The sequence below is a fragment of the Phragmites australis genome, chromosome 2 (genome assembly GCF_958298935.1).
Source record: "Phragmites australis chromosome 2, lpPhrAust1.1, whole genome shotgun sequence".
Taxonomy (NCBI): domain Eukaryota; kingdom Viridiplantae; phylum Streptophyta; class Magnoliopsida; order Poales; family Poaceae; genus Phragmites; species Phragmites australis.
The window spans coordinates 44,814,625-44,835,957 of NC_084922.1; the positions used below are offsets into that span (position 1 = coordinate 44,814,625).

The following is a 21,333-nucleotide window of genomic DNA, read 5'->3' on the forward strand; positions in this document are numbered from 1 at the left end:
AGCTTTAATCGCGCCTCTTTTCTTTTCCAGCCCCGGCCACGAACCAAGCGGCGGCCTCCGCGCGTAGCAGGCTGGCAGCCAGCAGACGGTAGCGTAGCGCGCTGTCGCGAGCGTACAGGATGCCATCGCCGTGTATAGGCACAACGTCGGCCGCTGCAGAAATGCATGCTCGCCCACAGTCCACAGAGTCCATGACGACGCACGGGCGGGCGCCGCGGTATGACAAGCAGGCGCGGCATATTCGCGGGGCTCGCATCTCGAGGCACCTAATCTCGCATGATGACGGGGTTTATGATGATCAAAGACCGCTTTTCGCACCGAATCATCATGCGCGGGCAAAACCTTTCCGACTTCTTTGCCTGATCATTGCCGCCCCGCTTGGATCGCGGGGGTGCTGTCCCGACGGAGCGCCCGCTGCCCGCTCCTCCAAAGTGCTGGTAGAGAATAGAGATTTGCTGCGGAGCAGGTTCACAAAATCATTGGTAACCGTTTGTTTATTGCGGCTATAGACCGATTCGATTCACACCATGTTCATAAATCAACCGGTTTTTCATTAAATTCAAAAAAATAAAAAAATAATAATAAAATTTGATTGTTTTCTACCGAATTCCACTGACTTACTGTGCAGCTACCACGGTAATCGCCAGGGGCGGTTTACAAATGCGTTTGGCGGTTTTCAAAGATCAAACGCATTTGTAAACTTTAGTCGCGTGGTTTCTATGGTTCATGGAAACTGTGGTCTCTTCACTCTTCAACGAACTCGCCGCATAGAACCACAGAAGTCTGAATACATGTTTATGATGTTCTCGTGAATTAGTGCTCCGGGAGAGGCGTAGAACAAGCATGTGAAGAACATTCTGCACTGGATGCTCAATTTCGAGTGCCGTATTTGTGAAAGAAAAAAGATCTTTTAGATGAAACATTGAATGTCCCATTACCTTCTAAAATTGTGGATACTATACTAGAAAATAATGGCTTATCAATCATCATCCTTCTCCTTTGCTTGAGTACTGAAATCCCACGCCGAAGGATATTTATTTCAATATCACCAACTAAGGCTTGAAAGAGAAAGGTATAATTTGACAACGCAATATAACAGCAACGTGCATGGATCTTGTTCACAGCAAAAAACCAAAACACACACACACACACACACACACACACACACACAAGTGCACAAATCATTCCGCAGGAGGCAGCTTCCAAGTCGTAAGGAGAATTTTGTATACCTCTCTGCAATGAGATGTGATTTATGGGTCAACAAATTCAACTAAGCAGCAAAAGGTGCATCTTTGTTCAGCTTATGCAGGCTAAATGATATATGAACATCTGAAACATTCCATGTATCATCTGAACTGAACTAACTCAAATCATAGTCAAAATGTATGCTTTTGTTATGCCAAAAGAACTATTAAACTCTAGAACAATTCTAAAAAGGGGAGAAAAACATCTCCGGATGGTAAACACAGTTGCCAAATGCTTGCTGAAAGCACCAGCTGAGACACTGGCTTGGTCAAAAGCCTTACATCAAGCCTCAAGAAAAAGGGAAGCAAAACAGTTCCTTCACTTTCCATTCAACACCCCCCCCCCCCCCCCGTCCTTTTTTTTTCTCAGGTTTCCTTTGTTTTTTTGCCTGTACAACAGGGAATAATTTGCCTCAGTTGAGGTTGAGGGTTACAACTGATTTGCTTGGCTTGAGAGGCATTGCTAATGATTTGACACTCCATTAAGTTTCTGTTCAGTGCTCAAAATGGATGGCTCAACCTAAGTGAATGAAGCCATGTAATGAAAAATCTGCAAAAATCAGACTTACGATCACTTAGAGCAACGGTAAATCACTTGATGCAATGAGTGTCTCAACATAAACGAAAACAAAGCGCACATGCAGAAAATCATGTCAGATGGCTGTCAGCAGAATCATGAAACCTTCTTCACATCCTGGACATCTTGAGTCCTGAAAGAAAACGTACCAAGTCAGCAAAACTCAACATCATTTTTACCAGAGTACGAATACTTCTGCAGGAAATCAGTTAATGCTACTCTTACATAAAAGAATAAATGGTCGCCCAATCAGCAACACATCCAAATAAAAAAGGGACTTTAAACATATGTAGTCGCTAATAACGATAAAACGTGAGCCAAGATACTACACTATTACATCCTCTTACACGATCATATGGGGCCATGAGAAGAAAGGTAGAAACCAGTACCTATGAAGAGAGCTGGAGCCTTCAGGTTGATCTTCATTCTCCTCTTCTTCCACTTCATCTTCATCACTGTCAATTTCCAGAAGACTCAATCTGCACTGGCTTAACACTCTTCTCATCAGGAACACATTCAGGTAGTACTTTATCAAATCTATCCTGGGCTTTGAGACAAAATGTTTCGACGCAACTGCCCAAAATGTCTTATGGTCCATAACAGGAGCCAATCGCTCAAGTGCATTAAACTTTAGTTGCTCATCACAACTCCACAACTTACAAACCTCCTCTCCCATCGAATCAAACTGCCATTCTGTGAATGCTTGACCAAGTTCAGACCGCAGCTGATCTCTTGCCTCATTTATGTGGTGCTGTCTGCAGAAGAAGGATCCTGGATAGGGGCAGCTGCATGATTCTGGCCTTCCCTGGCCAGCAAGTACAATATCGGTTTTGTAAACTTCACCTTCAGGAGGCCAAATCCTAGTTCCTAGCATCTTTGATGTCTCTGAGTCACTCCTGTAACATGAAAGCTCTTCCCCTGAAGGTTGCCCAGTCCAGTCAGGTACCTCAGCCTGAAAGTGCTCACCTACTCCAATCTTTTTCCGTTGTGTAAGGAGCAATGATGCCATGAGTTTCATTCTCTTAGCTAGCCTCTCCGATTTCCTTGTTGGCATATTCATGCACCCTTTCTTTTTTTGTTTGTCCCAGTGGTTATTGTGAGCTTTGTGCTTCCTTTTCTGCAAAATGAAAATTGCAGCAAAGTCTAAAAGAATAAGAAAAAGGTGATTGCATCAGACATCTGGGTGCAAAATGGAAGCTGATATAACAAGAGACCTGATCACAATCTGGTGAAGAAACTGACAATAAGGGAAGTGATCAAACTTTGATGACTTAGATTGAAGAAAATCTGAGTGCATAGAAATACAAACTTGCCAAGTATGCAGAAGAAGCTAGCTCCCTGGTTTATTGTTTAAACAAGAAACCCTTAATGTGGTTTTCGGAATGTCATCGTCCTTTCCAAATAAGTAATAGATAGTATAAATATACCTCAGGGTTTTCCAATTTTTTACTCTGGTTATAACCAAATTCCAGCAAACTGTTTAGAAATGCAGAATGCCACAGGGGTAATGCTACTGCAATATATATGCCTAGCACTTGAGCATTTGTGGTTTGATGCCAGAACAAATCTTGCAAAGTTGCACAGTTGTCCAGCAATTTATGAAACTTTCATTGACTTTATCTTCCTAATATCATTTTTTCACACGTACAGAGAGAAAGATTCCTATTACGACAGAAGGTTTGCTTTCTCAAAATAACCAAATATGTGCTCAGCAAGTCAGCATAGGCATTATATATTAGGTTCCCATTGATATAGTAGTGATTTTCCAATAGGAAAAAAAATCCACTTTACTCCCCTCAAGTATCGTGAGAGTCCACTTAACCCCCTAAAATTTATTTTGGTTTACTTAACCCCCTGATCTTGTAATACCGGCTCACATCACCCCTATACATGTTTCGCTAAGCGGTTTTGATGACTTAGAAGGTTGTATTGCCACGTGGGATGTCATGGAATCCATCTCTCTCCTCGAACGCCACTACTAGTTCATCCCCAATGCCTCGCTAGGCCACCATGCTGCTCTCCAACTACCGCCTGGCACGCTGGATCACCTGCAGCACAACCTTAGGATCAGCGACACTACCATGCTGCTCTCCAATTATCACGTGACGTGTTGGATCACCTGCAGCACAACCTGGGATTCCGCAACACCGATCTCCGTGCTCCAGGCCTCCCGCCCCATGCTTGCACGGCTTTGGCAACACCTACGATGGCATCATCTGTTCCTTGATGATGTATGTACTAGGAGGCCGAGGATCGCGTCTGGCACACATGCAGACTAATGATGATACACAAGGTAACAAATAGCGTTCATAGCGGCCGCTATTGCGGTAGTGGACCTCTGCTGCTACCGCGTCGAGGTAGCGGGCTAAATGTAGTGGTTTGTAACTTAGCGGACGCAATAGGACTTAGCATGCCGTAATTGTGGGCTGCAATAGCACTTAGCAGGCCGTTACGTTGCGTTGCAAAACCTAGCAGGCCAACTCAACTCTCCAACCCAAGCTCAGACCACACTCGGCCACCGCCTCACACCAGCCAGCGCCGTCACCGCCCTTGCCCCTACCTTGGGCCCCGGCCGCAGCCTACGGCCTACCAGCGTCGCTCTACCCCGATTGCCATCACCACCGCCCCGGCCCGACCGTCGCAGCGCCGCTTGTGCCCTGCCAGGCTGCCTGTGCCTCGATTGCTCAACCGCCACATGTGCCCTAGTTGCTCGGCTGCTCCCCGCCAGCCTCAAAATTGTGAGTATTTTTAAAATCCCGCTATTGTAACCTAGCGTCCGCAATATCGTCCGCTATCTGCAATCCGCTACCACCCAGCTATCTGCTATTTATTACCTTGACGATACACAAACACTTCAAATAGGATGCGATTTGCAATTTATCTTCATGTGCTAAAGGAATGACCTTTGATTCATCTTGGTCCGATGAGAGATATGGGGAGGAGAGATACACCAAGAGGATCAGAGATGCAGCGCCATAGGAGGCAACATCAAGAGCAATGTGATGCCCAGAGCAGGCCAGATCCGTCGACGCCGCCACCAAACTTGATGCGTCATTGTTCGCATTGAGACATGGAGAGAGAAGACAGAGATGAGGTGACATGGCAGACACGTGGCAAAACAACCTTCCATGTCAAGAAAACCACTTAACAAAACCAGTACATGGGTGATGTGAGCCGGTATTACAAGACCAGGGGTAAGTAGTCCAAAACAAACTTTAGGGGGTTGAGCGGACTCTCACAATACTTTAGGGACTAAAGTGGACCTTTTCTTTTCCAAAAGCACTACAATTTTTATAATTTTTGGGTAAAATAACTTCTTGAAAGTTTTTTTTTTTAGTACTAACGACAAAATCTTTCTTGATTTTTTTTTGGGGGGGGGGGGGGGGGGTCATAACTAAATGAACTCCACAACATCCAGCAACCACAAAAACTGACCCTTTTGTCATACATTCTTATGTTCAGATCATACTCCATTTTATTTCTCCTATGAACAGTAAGACATGTTTCGTAAGATGTTCCATTAAAATATTTTAACACAGCAGAGTAGCTAAATAAGCATCCCCATCTTGCTAGGGTTATCATCAACATGCATTGTTCAAAAAATTGGTGATCGATAGCTGCTCGGCCGGCCAGGGAGTAGGGATTAATCGGTTAATCGGGGATTAACTGAATTAATCGATCGACCATTAATCGGTTGGTCAGCAAGAAATATACCTTTTTTTATGTAATCTAGCAATATAATATACTAGAATAGACATGTATAAGAAGGAAAAATACTAAAATAGACATATCTCTCTGGTTAGGTCTCTTTCTTCTTGGGCCGGTGGCCCACCTCTCTCCCTCTCTTATCTCTCTCTACCTCACCCTTAGCCCCTTTCTCGATCTCTCTCTCACACGCACATAAGACGGCGGCGGCGGCGGCGGATAGGGTCAACGGCAACTCCGACGAGGGAGGAAAAAGGGCAGGGCGGCGGTGGCTTACCTCGTCGGCGTCGAGGCAGCATCAGTCGGGAGAGGGAGGCGACAGTGCAGGAGGAGCTGGGGGGCCGGAGTGGCATCGGCACAGGAGGAGCTGTAGGGGAGCAGCGCAGCAATGCAGAGGTGTGGGAGGGGGCAGAGCTGCGGCGCGATGCAGGAGGTGCGGTGGTGGCGCAGTGAGCGACGCAAATCCCCCGAGCAAGCCGCTCGGGACAGCCGATTAATGGCGGTTTTACAAGTAACCAGCCGATTAACTCCAATTAACTGGCCACCCCGACTTCTCGCCGAAAACCACAAAATCGAGTCGGAAGCTCACCGGTCACAAGTTACTCGGCCGATTAATCGGCTAATCGACCGATTTTTTCAACACTGTCAACATAATCAGTAAAAATTCAATACCAATATCCTCACTACATCACCACCTAGGCAGTACAAACCGGCAAAGCAATTCCATGAAAAATACTTTTTACTACCACGGCTCCCCATAAATACAAGAAACGCAAAGGTTACCAAAACATTCTCAATCCTCAGAAAAATTTACCAACGAACATATGCTCCCCTTAAATATTTTTCTCTCCACCTACTTCCAAAGGTGAGGCATGTATGATGTATCTGGGTGTGGGGTAAACTGACCAGGCAAACATTTCGCATGTAGCTCTATTATGTATTGGAAACTGCACAAAAGCTGTCACCCTAGACATATATTCAATCATTAACCCACATGTAATGATTTTTGGATTTGCCACCGCCTGTTACACATCACCCATCGGTACCACTCTGTTTTGTAGGCTGTTCCTCCGCTGTGACCTGAAGGATGGGCATCAACCTCAAGCACAGGACATTAGAACTACAATTGTTGCATGTCCCCAACATAAGCCTGTCATACTGTAACACCTGTCCCAGTTCCTCTCTACCTCAGAACGACCCTTCTGCAGTCCTCATGTCTCTTTTAGTCTCAGGCTTTCAGAGTTCAGGTCAAAGCTGGAAAGACTACAAAAATGCTTCTCCCAACATTACCCTTTCACATGATTTTCACCAGTTTTAAACGGACCAGGCATAAGTGTCAGACATGCATCCGATATAACGATCCAGAAAGATATAAGTCACTATGCTTGGTAACTCTTAGTATACTCTTATTATTTCAATAAATGATAAAGCAGTTTTCGTTTACATAAATAGCTTCACGTCAGTATAGAAACCTAGGTTCAGGATGCATGCCATCTGCAAAGCCTATAGTTGGATATGCGAGTATATATAGTTGGACAAGCATTTCACCATGTTTCCCTTCAGTCCCTTAAATCATGCCTCCCCCAAAGAGTTGCAGCCTTCTTGCTCATCTCCCTAATATCTCTATTTTTTAGTATAAAGGGCATGTCAAAAATGGAAACATGGCTGGCAAAAAAGTTTCGGTTGACGTCATTACTTATACAGCCTCACATGTCATTGCCATCCTCACTAAGAGTCTCTTCCAAGTTCAATGCAAAATTTTAGTTTTCATGTTAGCATAATCATCGATAGATTTGCTGGCCAACAAATTGCAAATTCAACTAAGAAACATTAAAGGCCACATCTTAGAGCAAAGGAACACCAAATCGTGGAGCCGAATTTTTTTCATTACTTAGATTTGTCAGCTAAAAAACTGATGGTCTATCGGGCATCTTGCCCAAATAATATATCTGATGGAACCACCACGGATGCAGGCAATAGTTATCAAACAGTGTGTTACTACATGCCACTGTGACGCCACAAATGGCGGTTCCTATAAACTTTCCTGACTTACAAGTATAACCCTGCTGAGATACTGATATGGTCCAAGTCAGGGTTCGTCTTCCCAGTCTCGAACCTTCTATTGTCCGGTAGGCGCACTGGTTGTCAAAAGGACATGCTTCTTATGCAGTGACAGTGATCCTCTGAACACCTGTCATTACCATCCTACGAGCTCCAATCTCCATTCCCCGAAAGGCGAAAGCCAAACCAAATGGTACGGCTTGGAACAATCGACAGTGACAAAATCCTAGATTCAGCCCTTGTCCCATCATCCACACCAAGCAGTCGCACAACCAGAGCAGAGCAAGCAACGGGCCACCGAAAACCACATCTATTTACTACTACTTACTAGTAAGAATCAGCAACAGATTACATCCAATTCAACAAAACACGAGGGTTTCCTCACGACCAACTCACCTTGGCGAAGCTGGGGAGCTCCTCTGTGTCCGCCACGTCCTCCATCCTGAGGTAGCGCGCGCGCCGCAAAGCCCGCACCTGCCGCTTCCTTGCCCTGTCCTCAGCAGGCGCCGGCCGCGCCGCCACGGGATCCATGGCTAGGTCCCGCATCCAACGCACCAGCTCCCCCAGATCCCAACCCGCGCCGCCGCCTCCCGCGCCGCGCACCAGGCTTCCCCCGACGAGCGCCTCGAACAGCTGCCGCGGCTCGCCGCCGCCGCCATGCGCCTGCGCGAGCGGAGAGGCGGAAACAGACGAAGGAGCGGAGGAGGAGGATGAGGAAGCACCAGCGGTCGCGAGCCGTGGCTCGCCACTGCAGTGGCCGCCTAGGGCGCCGAAGGGGTCGTCTCGGAGCTGGTGATGGCACATCCCCACCATCGGAGCGAGGTCGCCGCCGCCAGGCGCAGCCGCGGCCCCGCGGGCGGCTGTCGAGGCCGGCGTGTTGGGGTCGCCGGCCGCGCGCTGCTTGCTGCTCCCACCTGCGCCTGCGACGACGACGGATGACTGGCTTTTTAGCTGTAACTCGTAAATTTCGAAACGGAATGTTCTGGGTTAGCGAGTTGAGCGGCGTGATTCGTAGGGGTAAAGCTTTGGGCCCACTGGCAGTGAGAGGAATTTTGCTATTGTATTGCTAAGCTAAAAATTATTGAATGGATCTATCCTAAGATTTTCTCCCCCTCTCGTCTTTGAGCACAGCTTTCCTTGGATTTTGGGGGGCAACAATCAGGCAACGAAAAAAGAGTGTACCATACGGCCGGCGGCAGGCCTCGTACTAGTACTAGCAGAAACAGCAGAGCCTTTTGACGATTGCAACAGTCAAGAGTACCAGGTGCATTTACTTGAGTTGAAGCAATGGTGACCAGCTGCAGCTGCTCGCGTCAGTCCTCAATTGATACTCGTTTAACGACCATGTGACATTTTTTTAGACCAACAACCATCTGACATTGTGAATGCTCCAAGTAATTCGCAAACTAATCCGTCTTCCAGGCTGGAAGACGGAAGTTCCAGCTCTTACGGTGGTTCGATGAAATTATTTAAAACATTGGACTGTGTGTTTTTTGCTCAAAACAGCCAAAAAAAATTTACCCTGGATCCGATGACTGTCCTCCCTCCCCAACTCTATTCCTAAATCCTAACCCAACCAGCAACACCCAATCTGTGCCTTATTCGTTTCCCCCGGCCGCTGCCCAATGGTGTTGCTAGCGCCAGGGAGGCCACAGTTTCCGGAGGCCAAAATTCTCACCTAGGTCAAATTTCTCTTCTTTTTTTTTTTACAGCTCACAAATGGTCATATTTTCCCCAAATTTTTGTAGTTGAACATGTTCCATCGTATTCTACATCTAGGAAATTTTGGAGAATTTTTAAAACTTGTAAGTATGCAAACTCAAAATGTGTGTACCCTCTTAGGGTGAGAACTGCATTTTCTCACATCCTTTTTGACATCTTCTTTCTCGATAACGACCGTACTATCACATTTCTGCCACATAACTAATGCATGTTGCAACAACAAAAGCGTTGACCATCGATTATTAACTGTTCAGATCTTATCATTGATATCTATTATCGTCCTCCTCCATCCCACGTAAAGTATCATTGTCACAACCTTCGATTGTAACATCTCATGCCTTCACGGTGCCTATTTTTTTTCCTCACAGCAAACTAGACTGATCTTTCCCCTAACACGAACCTGAAACCTAACCTTGCATGACAAGAGGCTATCGTAGTAGCGAAGAGCACAAATCTCCAAAAAGGATTTGAACATGAGAAGTTCAAATGTTTCTGAGGCCCAAAAAATAAGCTACCACGCTTTAGTGATAATTGATCATAAAGGTTGCAATAATCCAATTGCTACTCTCAGGTCCTCTGTTGTGCTGCTTACAATAGAGCACAATAAGAAGTTTTTTTTCTCAATAGCACACGACTTGTTAGCCTCAAGTTTGTTCAGCACAAAAATTGTCTAAGAACTTAACACTTCTTTTTTGCATAGAACACTTTTTTATAACACTCCCTAGTCCCCGGTAGTAAATAGAAATTCGAAACATACACCTACTTCTTTCTCTCTTTCTTTTTTGAAAAGTGAAGCATACATCTACTCCTTATGAAAGGCATGCTTTTAAAAGTAAAATTTTGAAACACAAAATCCCTATAGGATTGAAATTCTTACGTTCCAAATGCGGCCTAAATTTACCCACAAACATATCCACAAGCTAAACAAAGAGGAATGGAATTCATGAGACATGATTGGCACTAGGCGTACCATCTTGAATATGAACAAAAGACTTCTTAGAAGGTTGGTGCCTCAAGCCTCCCGAAACAAACTACATATTGTATCTAATCTAAGAATGTTCTTGTAGACCCATGGTCTTATCATCAAGCATTAGACATAAGTGAACACCACAAGTTTTTAGATAATTGTACTTGGGACAAGTGACAGTATAGAGAGAATTGGATAAGTGTTTCTTTATCGCCTATACATAGCCACAACTGCCATTGGACTATTGTGCGAATTGCGAAGTACGGGGAGAGATGGTTTAGACACGGGCCCGGGAGAAAACAAAGAAAATGGAGTACTTCTACATACTACAACTGCACACGTATTTTACACATGTAAAATTAATATATGATATAGCAATATGAATAAGTAAAAGAATAAAGTATAATAAAAAAAAGAGATTTACATACACTCTATAGACACACCCTCTCAAAAAACCGATGTTGTAGACATAGTGTGGGAGGCGACACACACTTTAGAGAAACCCAACATTGAATGTATGGAAGGCAAAGAGTAAAATGCATTGACAGCCCATAAACTTGTCCCGTTGCATCATATAGGTCCACGATCTATTTTTTTACAGTTTGGGGCTATCAAATTTTATAGGTAGGGCACTGCAGGTTCATACCCCTTCGTAGGGATTTGAGAGCTGATGTGGTCATGCCAACATGGCGTCAACGTAGAATGGCGGGAGGGGAGGGAAGTGCGTTTTGCATATGACCCCTTCAAGCATGTATCTACGTTCAATATAGCAATACATCAATAATTTACAGATGAGGAGTTGACTCTCTCCAAGATTGCAGCTTGAGCCAGTGTAGGCACTCCGCCTCCCTGCCGTGGACTCCGCGGTGCACCATGCTAGCCACCATCTGCCACAGCAGCCGGAGGTTGCTCCACATTTAGTCGGGCACCATTCGCTTTTACAGGTAGCTCTCGAACGTTCGATGCTGCATGTACTTGTCGGCACACATCTCCACAAGCGCCTCGTGCCCGACGTTGCCCCCTTGGAACACACCTTGCAACAGGTCTAGAACCGGAACATGAGTAGGAACTCATCGTCCCACCACCGCAGGTAACCTTGCCTTAGCCCGGCAGCCCAGCTTCCATCACGATGCCTGGCAAAACTTGGCTCTGAAGTAGATGCCCTCGCCTGAGCATCGCGTGATGTAGCTAGCCGTGTCGTTGACCAGCGTGACGTGGCTGACCATGCGACGTGAGCATGGGTGCTCCGAGATCGGGTGCACCTCCACATGGCCAGGGAGTTAGATGTGCTCCTAGAACGCAATGGCAAATGTGTTGTCCCTGACCCCGACATCCTGCGTGACACGGCTATTGGCGTTGTCCGCGCTAACGATGGCATCGATCTCGAGCACGCCCCATCCCTTGCCCTCGAAGGCCCTCGAAGGATGAGATGTAGTGGAAGAGGGAGGGGTCGGTGGGCCCCGTGGGAGCAAGAGTGAGGTGATGAGGCCCCAGGACGAGCTCACGACAACGGGATACAGATTAACCTTTCGTGCGACGATACGGCGGTGCTCCTCCTTCTTCCATACGCACGACGGTGGGCAGCGCTCCTCCTCCTCCTCCTTCCCTGCTCAGTGATGACGGGGTGTGGTGCCTCCTTATCCAATGCCGATGGCACGGTGCGGCGTAGCCCGGCCTTTGGCGGTGGCCCCTCCACCTCGGTTGGAGGGTGCACGGGAAGGGAAAGGCGGTATGAACGGGAGGGCGCGCGACCGACAGAGGAGCGGCAAAAGGGCTGATGGTGCGAGATTTGGAATGAAGGAGATCTGGAGGGGACCTCATGATGGGGGAAGCGATATATTTTGTTTTTCCATTGAGTAAAATGTATTGACAGTAGACCTCACGATGAGGCCACAGCCTTCTCACGCGCATCTCACGTGCAACACGGACGTCATGTTGGCATGGCCATATCATCTCCCAGAGCCCTCTGAAGAGGTATGGACTATGGACATGCAGTGCATCACTTATAAAATTTGACGGCCCAAAACTGCAAAAAAATAGATCGTGGACCTATATGACACAACGGGACACATTCTTGGAGTGCTAGTGCATTTTACCCGGAAGTCAAATATTGGATGTCTATGTATAAAAGGTAAATAATGAGAAATTGAATGTATTTTGGAATGCATGGAAGGTAAATATCGAACATCTAGATATAGAAGGCAAATAATAGTAGATTAAATGCATTTTTGGAAGGAGTAACGTGATAATCTTTCACGGTGATCATTTGATCAACTTGGATGGATGGTGAAGATCGCTGATTCTATCACAACTCGTGTATTTTATAGGAGTATAGACTAAGGAATGTTTAGTCAGTTCTTCTGGCTAATCCAGTCAATTTGTCCATGCATCTAGATGTCCAACAACCCATGCCAGAGTATTAATGGGGAACCACCTTGCAAACAGTCTAGAATAGGACGTTGAACAACAAGGACTTATATTCAAGAAGATTAGAAGGAATTTCTAGCTGTAAAAATGCCTTATTTTCATACAGAGCAAATGAAGAGAATTGGGAATGAGCTAGATTCTGTTCACTTTTCGCTAAAGAAAGCTAGCCAACTAGTGAAAGAGATTGGTCGTCGGGTTCTCTCTCTCTCTCTCTCTCTCTCTCTCTCTCTCTCTCTCTCTCTCTCTCTCTCTCTCTCTCTCTCTCTCTCACACACACACACACACACACACGTACAGACACGATGGCGCACAAACCAACTGAAAGTTGAAAACCTCCTTTTGCAAGTTGAAACTGACAAATGTATTATGACATTTCTCTTTCTGATAGTTTTAGGTGTGATTGCAATAATCGTTGTTAAGGTATGTAAACATCAATTATACCTAGGACGAGGGTGGCTTTGATGCAACTACGATGGTGGGAGATGACAGGATACGCAGTTCCAATCAGTAACGGACACCTGACGCATCATGTCACGTCCCGAAATCCATAATTGTGTGTTCTAATCCTAAAACATGCAATTTCAGCTTCATGTTCCAGTTGGGTCACTGGAGCACTTCACTTTGAGTCAATGAGGTGGGAGAAGGAAAAACTAAGAGAAATAAAGGAGCTGAAAGCAAGTCTGGACTTTTCTCTAGGAAAATGGGGCCCACTTGGGTGGAAAATATCTCTCTATAAGTGGGCAACAGCTCTCTCTCCCCTCAAACTTGCCCATACGTACTCCTCACCCACTCCACCATATAAGGCTTTTTGAGGAAACAAGTTGGAGTTGGCTGTCTCTCTCACTCTCTCTCTTAGGCTCCCTTTTTCCCCTTTTGGATCCCTACCTCTGGGAGCAAGATCAAGGTACGTATGTGGTACTCAAGTGACCACCAGCTCAAGGACTACTCGTCCATCCAATTCATTTTCAGTTTTCCCGAAGGAATTCGAGCTGGTTCTGAACTTGTTTGGTGTTCTTTGGGAGAAGCAAGGAAGCAGCAGTTTTTCCTCTCTTCTCCAAGCCATTTTCCGTCGTTTCCTCCTTCAACTGGCGGTCGCCAACCTCAGCAAAGGACATTGGGTGAGTCTGCTAGGCTCCCATGGCAAGTATGCTCATTTTTGGTTGGATAGATCTTGAATCTGGAACTAGGGTTGCAAGGTTCTTAAAGTTCTGCAGTCTGGGAACAAATGAGGATTTATGTGGATTTGAGTTAGGAATCATGTTGCTAGGCGGTTGAGCAAAGTCTATATCCTGTACACCCTTCTAGGCATTTTTACTTTTGATTTAGAGAGACTCCCAGGTTAGTTTAGCCCAGTTTTTCCCTTCGTAATGGCTGCTGTTCTGGAGCTGCGCGAGCCTGATTTACTGTAGCGCCGAGTACTGTTCACCCGAGCACCCCTGATACTGTTCACCGAGCACCAGGGTACTGTTCACCCCGAGCACTCCCGAGCACCCCGGGTACTGTTCACCCGAGCACGAGCGCAGTCACCCCGAGCGCTCCCGAGCACCCCGGGTACTGTTCACCAGACGACCCCGGGTACTGTTCACCCGAGCATGAGCGCAGTCACCCCGAGCACTCCCGAGCACCCCGGGTACTGTTCACCCGACGACCCCCGGGTACTGTTCACCCGAGCACCTCGAGCACCCCTGATACTGCTCACCGAGCACCCTAGGTACTGTTCACCCGAGCACCAGTCCAGTTCACCCCGAGCACCCCGGGTACTGTTCACCCGACGACCCCCGGGTACTGTTCACCCGAGCACCCCTGTACTGTTCACCCCGAGCACCCGAGCACGGTCGATCCCGAGGACCCCCGGGTACTGTTCACCCGAGCACCCCGGATACCCGTGAGTACTGTTCATCCCGGGCACCCCGAGCACGGTTTATCAGGTTTTCCTGATAGCTGATAGCTTGTAAAATTCGTAGTTAATTCGTAGGAACTCCAAACTTTTTGAGACCACTTGGAAAATTCTGGTTTGGACAGTACGATCTTGGAATAATATTGTCATGTATTGTGGAGCATATTTTTCTTACATGATCGCATTTCATACATGCTCATTACATTGCACGCGTTGCTCTCTGTAGTGAACGCCGATTCGTCGATCCCGGAGGCCGTGGGCGATCGTGAGGCGTCCCACCTTTCTGATTCAAGGCAGCAAGGCAAGCATCGTTCATATTGCCCCGTGTCTACTTGAAAATTTAATATGTTATCTACGCTTATGTATACATTGCATGTGTCGGGTACTAAGTTGGGTAGAACCTATGCCGATGCATTATCCCATTTCGGTCACGTGTCATGTGTTGTTCCTAGGAGCCTAGTGGTGTCATCGAGGTCTAATTTTAGTTCGTTATGCTTAGTGGTACTTAGGCTTTCCGGTAGAAGTCGACGACGGCGTCCACCGTTGTCGCGAGCCTAGGACTTATTACTTGTTCGCACTTATGGTTGTGTTGATGATGAGTCGGTTGGGTGAGTGGTGAGTTGAGACGAGGTGTGGGCGGTGTTAGGGGTGTCATCTGCTCACGAGGAGTCCTCAGGCAGTTCGGGGAGGGAACCCGGACACCGTAGACCGCTTGCACCGGTTAAGCACTGATCATCGGTGTAGTCGGCTTTAGCACATACCTTACTCACCACATGCTGATATAATGGTAGGCGAGCCGATTACCTTCGCAGACGTGGTCATGTGGGCCTCGTCATAGACGGTGTGAGTCCGGTTTGAGTCCGGGCTTTTAGCGGTATTAGTTTGCTCGGGGAGTAGTTCTAATACCGCCGTGCCGAGCTATGGTTGATCCACATGGTTGGGCCTGGTTGGGAAAGGTTGTCACGGGTACCCCCTTGTGCGCATCTTAGCGGGTGGCACAAGCCGTATGGTCCCTGTGTCGTGTGGGTCCAGGAGTATCCCCTGCAGGGTGTATAATCAGTTCGAGCTGCCGCGCTCTCGGTCATGAGCATCGCTATCGCTTATCTCCACCGAGCGACCATATTTTGGTCGTAGAGTTTCGATGTGGGTTGTGGCATGGTTGGATTGGGGTGGTTTGGTCGGTATGTGGTTGGTGGTTTGGTGGGAATGGTTTGCTTTTATACACTTGTTGTTATATATCTGTTTTGATCAGTTGGTTGGCAGGGTTTGAGTCGGTGGTTGGTTAAGTCAGTTGCTTACACTTAGAGTCTAGGTTGCTTACCGCTTAAGGAACTTAAACATGTCTTAATCCTTGCTACAGCTTTAAATGCATGATCCTTGGAGTCGAGAATATATATACTCATACTGTGTAAGACTTGCTAGTACCTTCGTACTAAGGGGTGCTGCCCTTAAGTTGCTTTCAGGTTCGCAGGTTGGCGAAGAAGAGGCAGTGTTCGGCTACTTTGTGCCTGCCGATCAGGGTGGCGGGCAGGAGTAGCACCTTCTACTCCGAACTCCGGCGCTTTTGGGTATGGAGCCTAAGGGCATACGGCTCCATACTCTTTTGTTGTATAGGTTTTTCTTCCGCTGCATAGTTGTTGTTGTTCCTCTTTTGTTGTAAATTGTGGAAGCAGTTGCTTGTTTAATAATGGTAATCCAGTTTAATTATTTGCTCTCTATTAAACTGTGTTGTGATATTTGAGTTGGAAGGCATGTGTTCCGATCCTGGGCACAAAACACGTGCCGGGACTACCGGAATGGTATTCTGGTTAATCGTCGAGGTTGTGATTATGAATAATGATCCTCCTGATGATTAATTAGAATACTATTTGGACGGTTCCTCACACATCATGAGATTTGACTAGTTACTATTAGATTTACTACTAATCTACTCTAGCACAGGAAAGTAGACAATTCCTAAACAAGCCACATGAGATGCAGACCAGAGATTCCTAGGATATTAGGTAAGATTCGCCCAATTGACCAATGGGGGGAAACGCCAATAGGACCTAAAAATAAGGCATGGAGATGGGAACCAGCAGCCGGCAAATAGGGTATCGCAAACTCCATGGGCAACATGGAGGCGGGGCCGTGGAACCCAATGCTGGCACCAGAAAGCTCAAATATCTGATACTACACTTCAACCCTAACAAATTCAAATCTATTGGTGGACTAAATCGTTAACGTGAGACTTCACATGATTGTTGCGTGCGCTATTGTGATGCATGGATGCTAAAATTTTCAAGAATTAGATTTATTACTAGGGTTCCTAGATAATTTCAGCAATTCCAACTAATAGGATAGATAAACCAGAAATGAACAGAGGAGGGGACGTGAGAAGGACGACAAGGAAGAAATGCATGGATGAAAAGTACTCATGGGAGAGGACGAACGATGCGGTGGGCACCTAATCGAAGGGGTCTCGCGGATCGGGCAAGGCTCGGTGCAACACGGCTGTGGCACCAACCAACGATGCGCACGACTCAACAAGACCTGTGATGTGTAGGCTATGGCTTTGTGAGGGAGATTAAGGAACCCGAGCCGCCTCCGCCGTCAAATAAGGAGAGGGATCCTCAAATCTCAAGCGAGGCAAATGTTTGCCGCTCCAGTGCTTTTATTTGTGTTGTGCGCTTATGGCACACCATTTAGTTGATGTGCACGGTACATGACGCTAATGACTCTATCATCAAAGGTTAAACCCTAAGGGCTTGTTTAAATGAGGGTGTTTTGATAAAAACAAAGCTTCAAACCTGGTTTAAATTTGAATTAACCACAAAACTTCTTAATGAAATACCATTCATCCAAAAGCTCTCCAAGTCAGGTTGTTTGTTGTGTTGTATTTGTTAGAAGCCTTTAAAATTCAAATAACCAAAATTGGTGAGAACAATGTTGACATATCTGGGTACAATATTTTAGGAAAAGTTTTTTTTTCTGTTGTTCTTGCCACTTGAGGAAAGAATAGGCATTTGAAATAGGGAATTAATCAATTGCTAAGTCACGTATTTCAGCCATAAGCCTTTTTCCGTGCAGTCGATGATGTGTGGTGTTTTATCACTGAACTGCCCTAATGTTTTCTTTTTTTTTCTTATCCTTTAGAAAAAAATTATAATATACTTACAATAGCGCATCTGTTGCTTCTCAACAAATGTAATATGTCTTATGTCACTGTGAAGACAGACCATCCATATTTTGTTTTTACTATTTTATTGGTTTTTGCCGTTTGATTTCAATTGGAATGTGCATTTTGCATGTCTTATCCGTCTTCTTGGTCCGTGACCTAAACATCCTATGTTGACACTAAGAAAAACATCTTATCAAGCACTCTCTTTGGTATTTTGTCATGAATATGACACATGTTTTCTCATGTACACCTCTTTGCTCCCTACTTTTCACGCTAAAAAAGATGTCGAATAGCTTGATTTGTGCTATGGGAGTATTGCTGCTTTCCCTTGTTGTCGTAATCTATTACATTATTAATATATGGGTGTATTTACTACGTTCCTTCGTATCATTGTTATATATGTAATTGCCTGTGATATACCAGGTACGTCAAAATAACTACACGATATTTGTACCAAGTTCGGTGAAAGAAAGAAAAACTTGACCGGATTTGAAAAAAAGAAGACACCGGTGTCAAACAATATGGGTGAAGAGACACAACATCATAGAAGACCATCTACATGATAGTCAGCGAACAAAGACGAATGCCACATCTACTGCCTTCTTTGGAGTGTGCACAACTAATCTGAACACGGTTGATTTCTTCTATCTTCTCACCAGTGTAAACAGTATTTATCCAATCGAGCATCCGGTAATCCCTGCGTGGCCAGAATCTAATAGGCAGGCAACCAAAAACCCTAAACAACCCAGGCCCCGTAGAATTTACTCTTTCTAAGAGGCCTAAGAGGTCTATGCGGCCGAAAACCCTAAGAGGCCCAGAACCCCTCTTCCCACGCCACAAGCAAAAACCGCCGCGCCTGCGCAAAAGCGCCGCACGCGGCGAGGTCCCCGGCAGCGCGATGCCACCGGCGGAGCCCGACCCCGAGCCGCCGCCCATCCACCGCCTCCTGGATCTAATCAAGTCCGAGCCCGACCCCACAACCGCGCTCGCCCACCTCGAGCTCCTCGTCTCCCCCCACCCCAGCCGCTCATCTTCCACCTCCTCCGCCGCCTCGCCACATCCTCCCCGTCCCACCTCCCGCAGCTCCTCGGCCTCCTCCCACGCATGCGCTACTGCCCGCGCTTCTCCGAGTCCGCGGCGCTCTCCGCCTTCTCCCGCGCCCATCATGCCCGACGCCGCGCTCGCCGCGTTCCGCGTCCTCCCCTCCCTCCTCGGCTACAACCCCGGCGTCCGCTCCCGCAACGCCCTCCTCGACGCGTTCGTCCGCGCCTGCCGGTTCTCCGACGCGGACGCGTTCTTCGCCTCCCTCTCGCCTCGCCCCCAACCTCCAGACCTACAACATCGTCCTCCGCTCCCTTTGCGCCCGCGGTGACGTCGATCGCGCAGTGGCTCTCTTCGGCTCCTTACGTCTCCGCGGAGTGGCTCCCGACCGAGTAACCTACTCCACCCTCATGTCTGGGTTCGCGAAACACGATCGGTTGGACAACGCGCTCCACCTGCTCGACGAAATGCCGAACTACGGAGTGCAGCCTGATGCCGTTTGTTACAACGCATTGTTCAATGGGTGTTTCAAGACTGGCGAGTTCGAGAAAGCTATGAGGATCTGGGAGCAGCTGGTGAAGGATCCAGGTTCAAGTCCCAACCTTGCCACTTACAAAGTGATGCTTGATGGCTTGTGTAAGCTTAAGAGGTTTAAGGAGGCGGGGGAGGTATGGGGTAGGATGGTGGAAATAATCACCAACGATACGATTACCCATGGGATCTTCATTCATGGTTTGTGCCAATCTGGGGATATGGTTGGTGCAGCACAGGTGTACTCCGAGATGGTCAAGGCCGGGCTTGTTCTTGATGTTGCTGTGTATAATTCGCTCATTAAGGGGTTCTGTCAAGCGGGGAGAATAGGAGAAGCTTGGAAATTCTGGGACCCGACAGGTTTATCTGGGATTCGTAATATAACAACTTATAATATAATGACGAAAGGGCTGTTTGACAGCCGTATGGTCGACGAAGCTTCGGAGTTGTTGGCACTATTGGAGAATGATGCTTCATGCTCCCCTGAAAAGTTGACTTTTGGCACACTGATCGCTGGTCTGTGTGAGAATGGCTTTGCTATTAAGGCATTTGAAATCTTGGAGGAAGCACAAATCAGCGGGAAAAATTTGGATGTGTTCTCATACTCATCCATGATATTTAGGTTTTGCAAGGATGGGAGAACAGATGATGCAGTCAAGGTATATGAGAATATGCTTAAGGATGGTTGCAAACCGAATCCCCATGTTTACAATGCACTAATGAATGCTTTCTGCCAACCACACAAGATTAGTGATGCTGTTAAATTTTACAGTGAAATGGCAGGCAATGGCTGTTCTCCAACCATCATCACATACGTGTAAGGCGGAAAAGTATCAAGAAGCTTCAAGCTTTACAAGGGAAATGGTAGAGTAAGATTTTACACCAGATTTCAGAACTTATGGCGCATTGATTCGTGGCCTTTGTCGATACAAGAAGATTGATTCTGCCCTTGCTATTTGGAATCAAATTCTTGATAATGGTCTTCAAGCAGATGTTATGATGCACAACATCTTAATTCACGGTCTTTGTTCTGCTGGGAAAGTAGATGAAGCTTTTCGTCTTTATTCAGAGATGAAAGAAAAGAAGAATTGTTCCCCAAATCTGGTGACCTATAACACACTAATGGATGGATTTTATGAGATCGGTTCCATTGATAAAGCAGAATCTCTTTGGACTGCCATTTTGGATATTGGGTTGAAACCAGATATCATTACATATAATACAGGAATTAAGGGTCTATGCTCTTGCAATAGGACACCTGAGGGGGTCCTGTTATTGCATGAGGTGCTTGCAACGGTATTATACCAACTGTCATTACCTGGAACATATTAGTAGGAACAGTAATCAATATATGGGCCTATCCAGATATGACACCTTGGAGTTCCTCGTGGTATTGATTTCTTTTCCTTTCTTCTGGATGATACATTTCTCAGATGCAGTTTTACCTTATCTGGTGTGATATTTGTTCTTTCCTTTCTCAGTTCCTCTCAGTCGATCTTGAAAATTTGCTCAAGGGCACCGTGATCAAGGATTGATGATAAATCGAGGATCTGGAGTGCTGATGGCTTCCATGTCCTTATCTCCACAGCATGACACCCGAAACTTCCAGCGGCCGGCGGTATGCTTTCTAGCCCAAGTCTAAATGGTACCTTTTAACCACATGTATTTCACCAACTAAAGAAGACGAGACAAAGTACTGAGATGTTGCCAAATTTTGCTTCGTATTATTAGGTGGCCTATTATGATTCCTCCAAATTAGGCTGCTCTTTAAAAACATTCTTCAGTTCTTGTTTTGTTGCCTTTCCATTTTGTTAATCTAGTCTGCACTAACCAAAGATTAGGACAATCATACTAAAGGTTCAGATGGTCCTAACTTCCCAACCTTTTTTATGCGCTGTTTAATTTTGTTTAGTGAGGTGTGAAGTTATCCTTATCAAATTTGTTGATATGTGATGAACAGTTAACCTTGTAAACATAGTATTAATGATTGGTGTATGCATG

General features: G+C 46.3%; 1 protein-coding gene and 1 pseudogene across 2 annotated transcripts; one reads left to right on the forward strand and one right to left on the reverse strand.

The window, feature by feature from the left end:
- Positions 1-1,318: 1,318 nt before the first annotated feature.
- On the reverse strand, positions 1,319-8,764 carry LOC133909174 (AT-rich interactive domain-containing protein 1-like). Of its 2 annotated transcripts, none has more exons than XM_062351488.1 (4): positions 7,984-8,764; positions 2,211-2,938; positions 1,927-1,954; positions 1,319-1,794 (listed from the first exon to the last, which is right to left on the reverse strand). In XM_062351488.1, exons 1-4 carry the CDS (start codon positions 8,398-8,400, stop codon positions 1,765-1,767), a joined length of 1,203 nt encoding a protein of 400 aa, XP_062207472.1. In that variant the 5' UTR covers positions 8,401-8,764; the 3' UTR covers positions 1,319-1,764. The 2 variants fall into 2 exon arrangements, with proteins under 2 accessions (XP_062207472.1, XP_062207474.1); XM_062351490.1 differs by having other exon boundaries at positions 1,883-1,954.
- A 9,781-nt stretch (positions 8,765-18,545) lies between these two features.
- LOC133909175 (pentatricopeptide repeat-containing protein At3g09060-like) lies at positions 18,546-20,703 on the forward strand (annotated as a pseudogene).
- Positions 20,704-21,333: the final 630 nt, after the last annotated feature.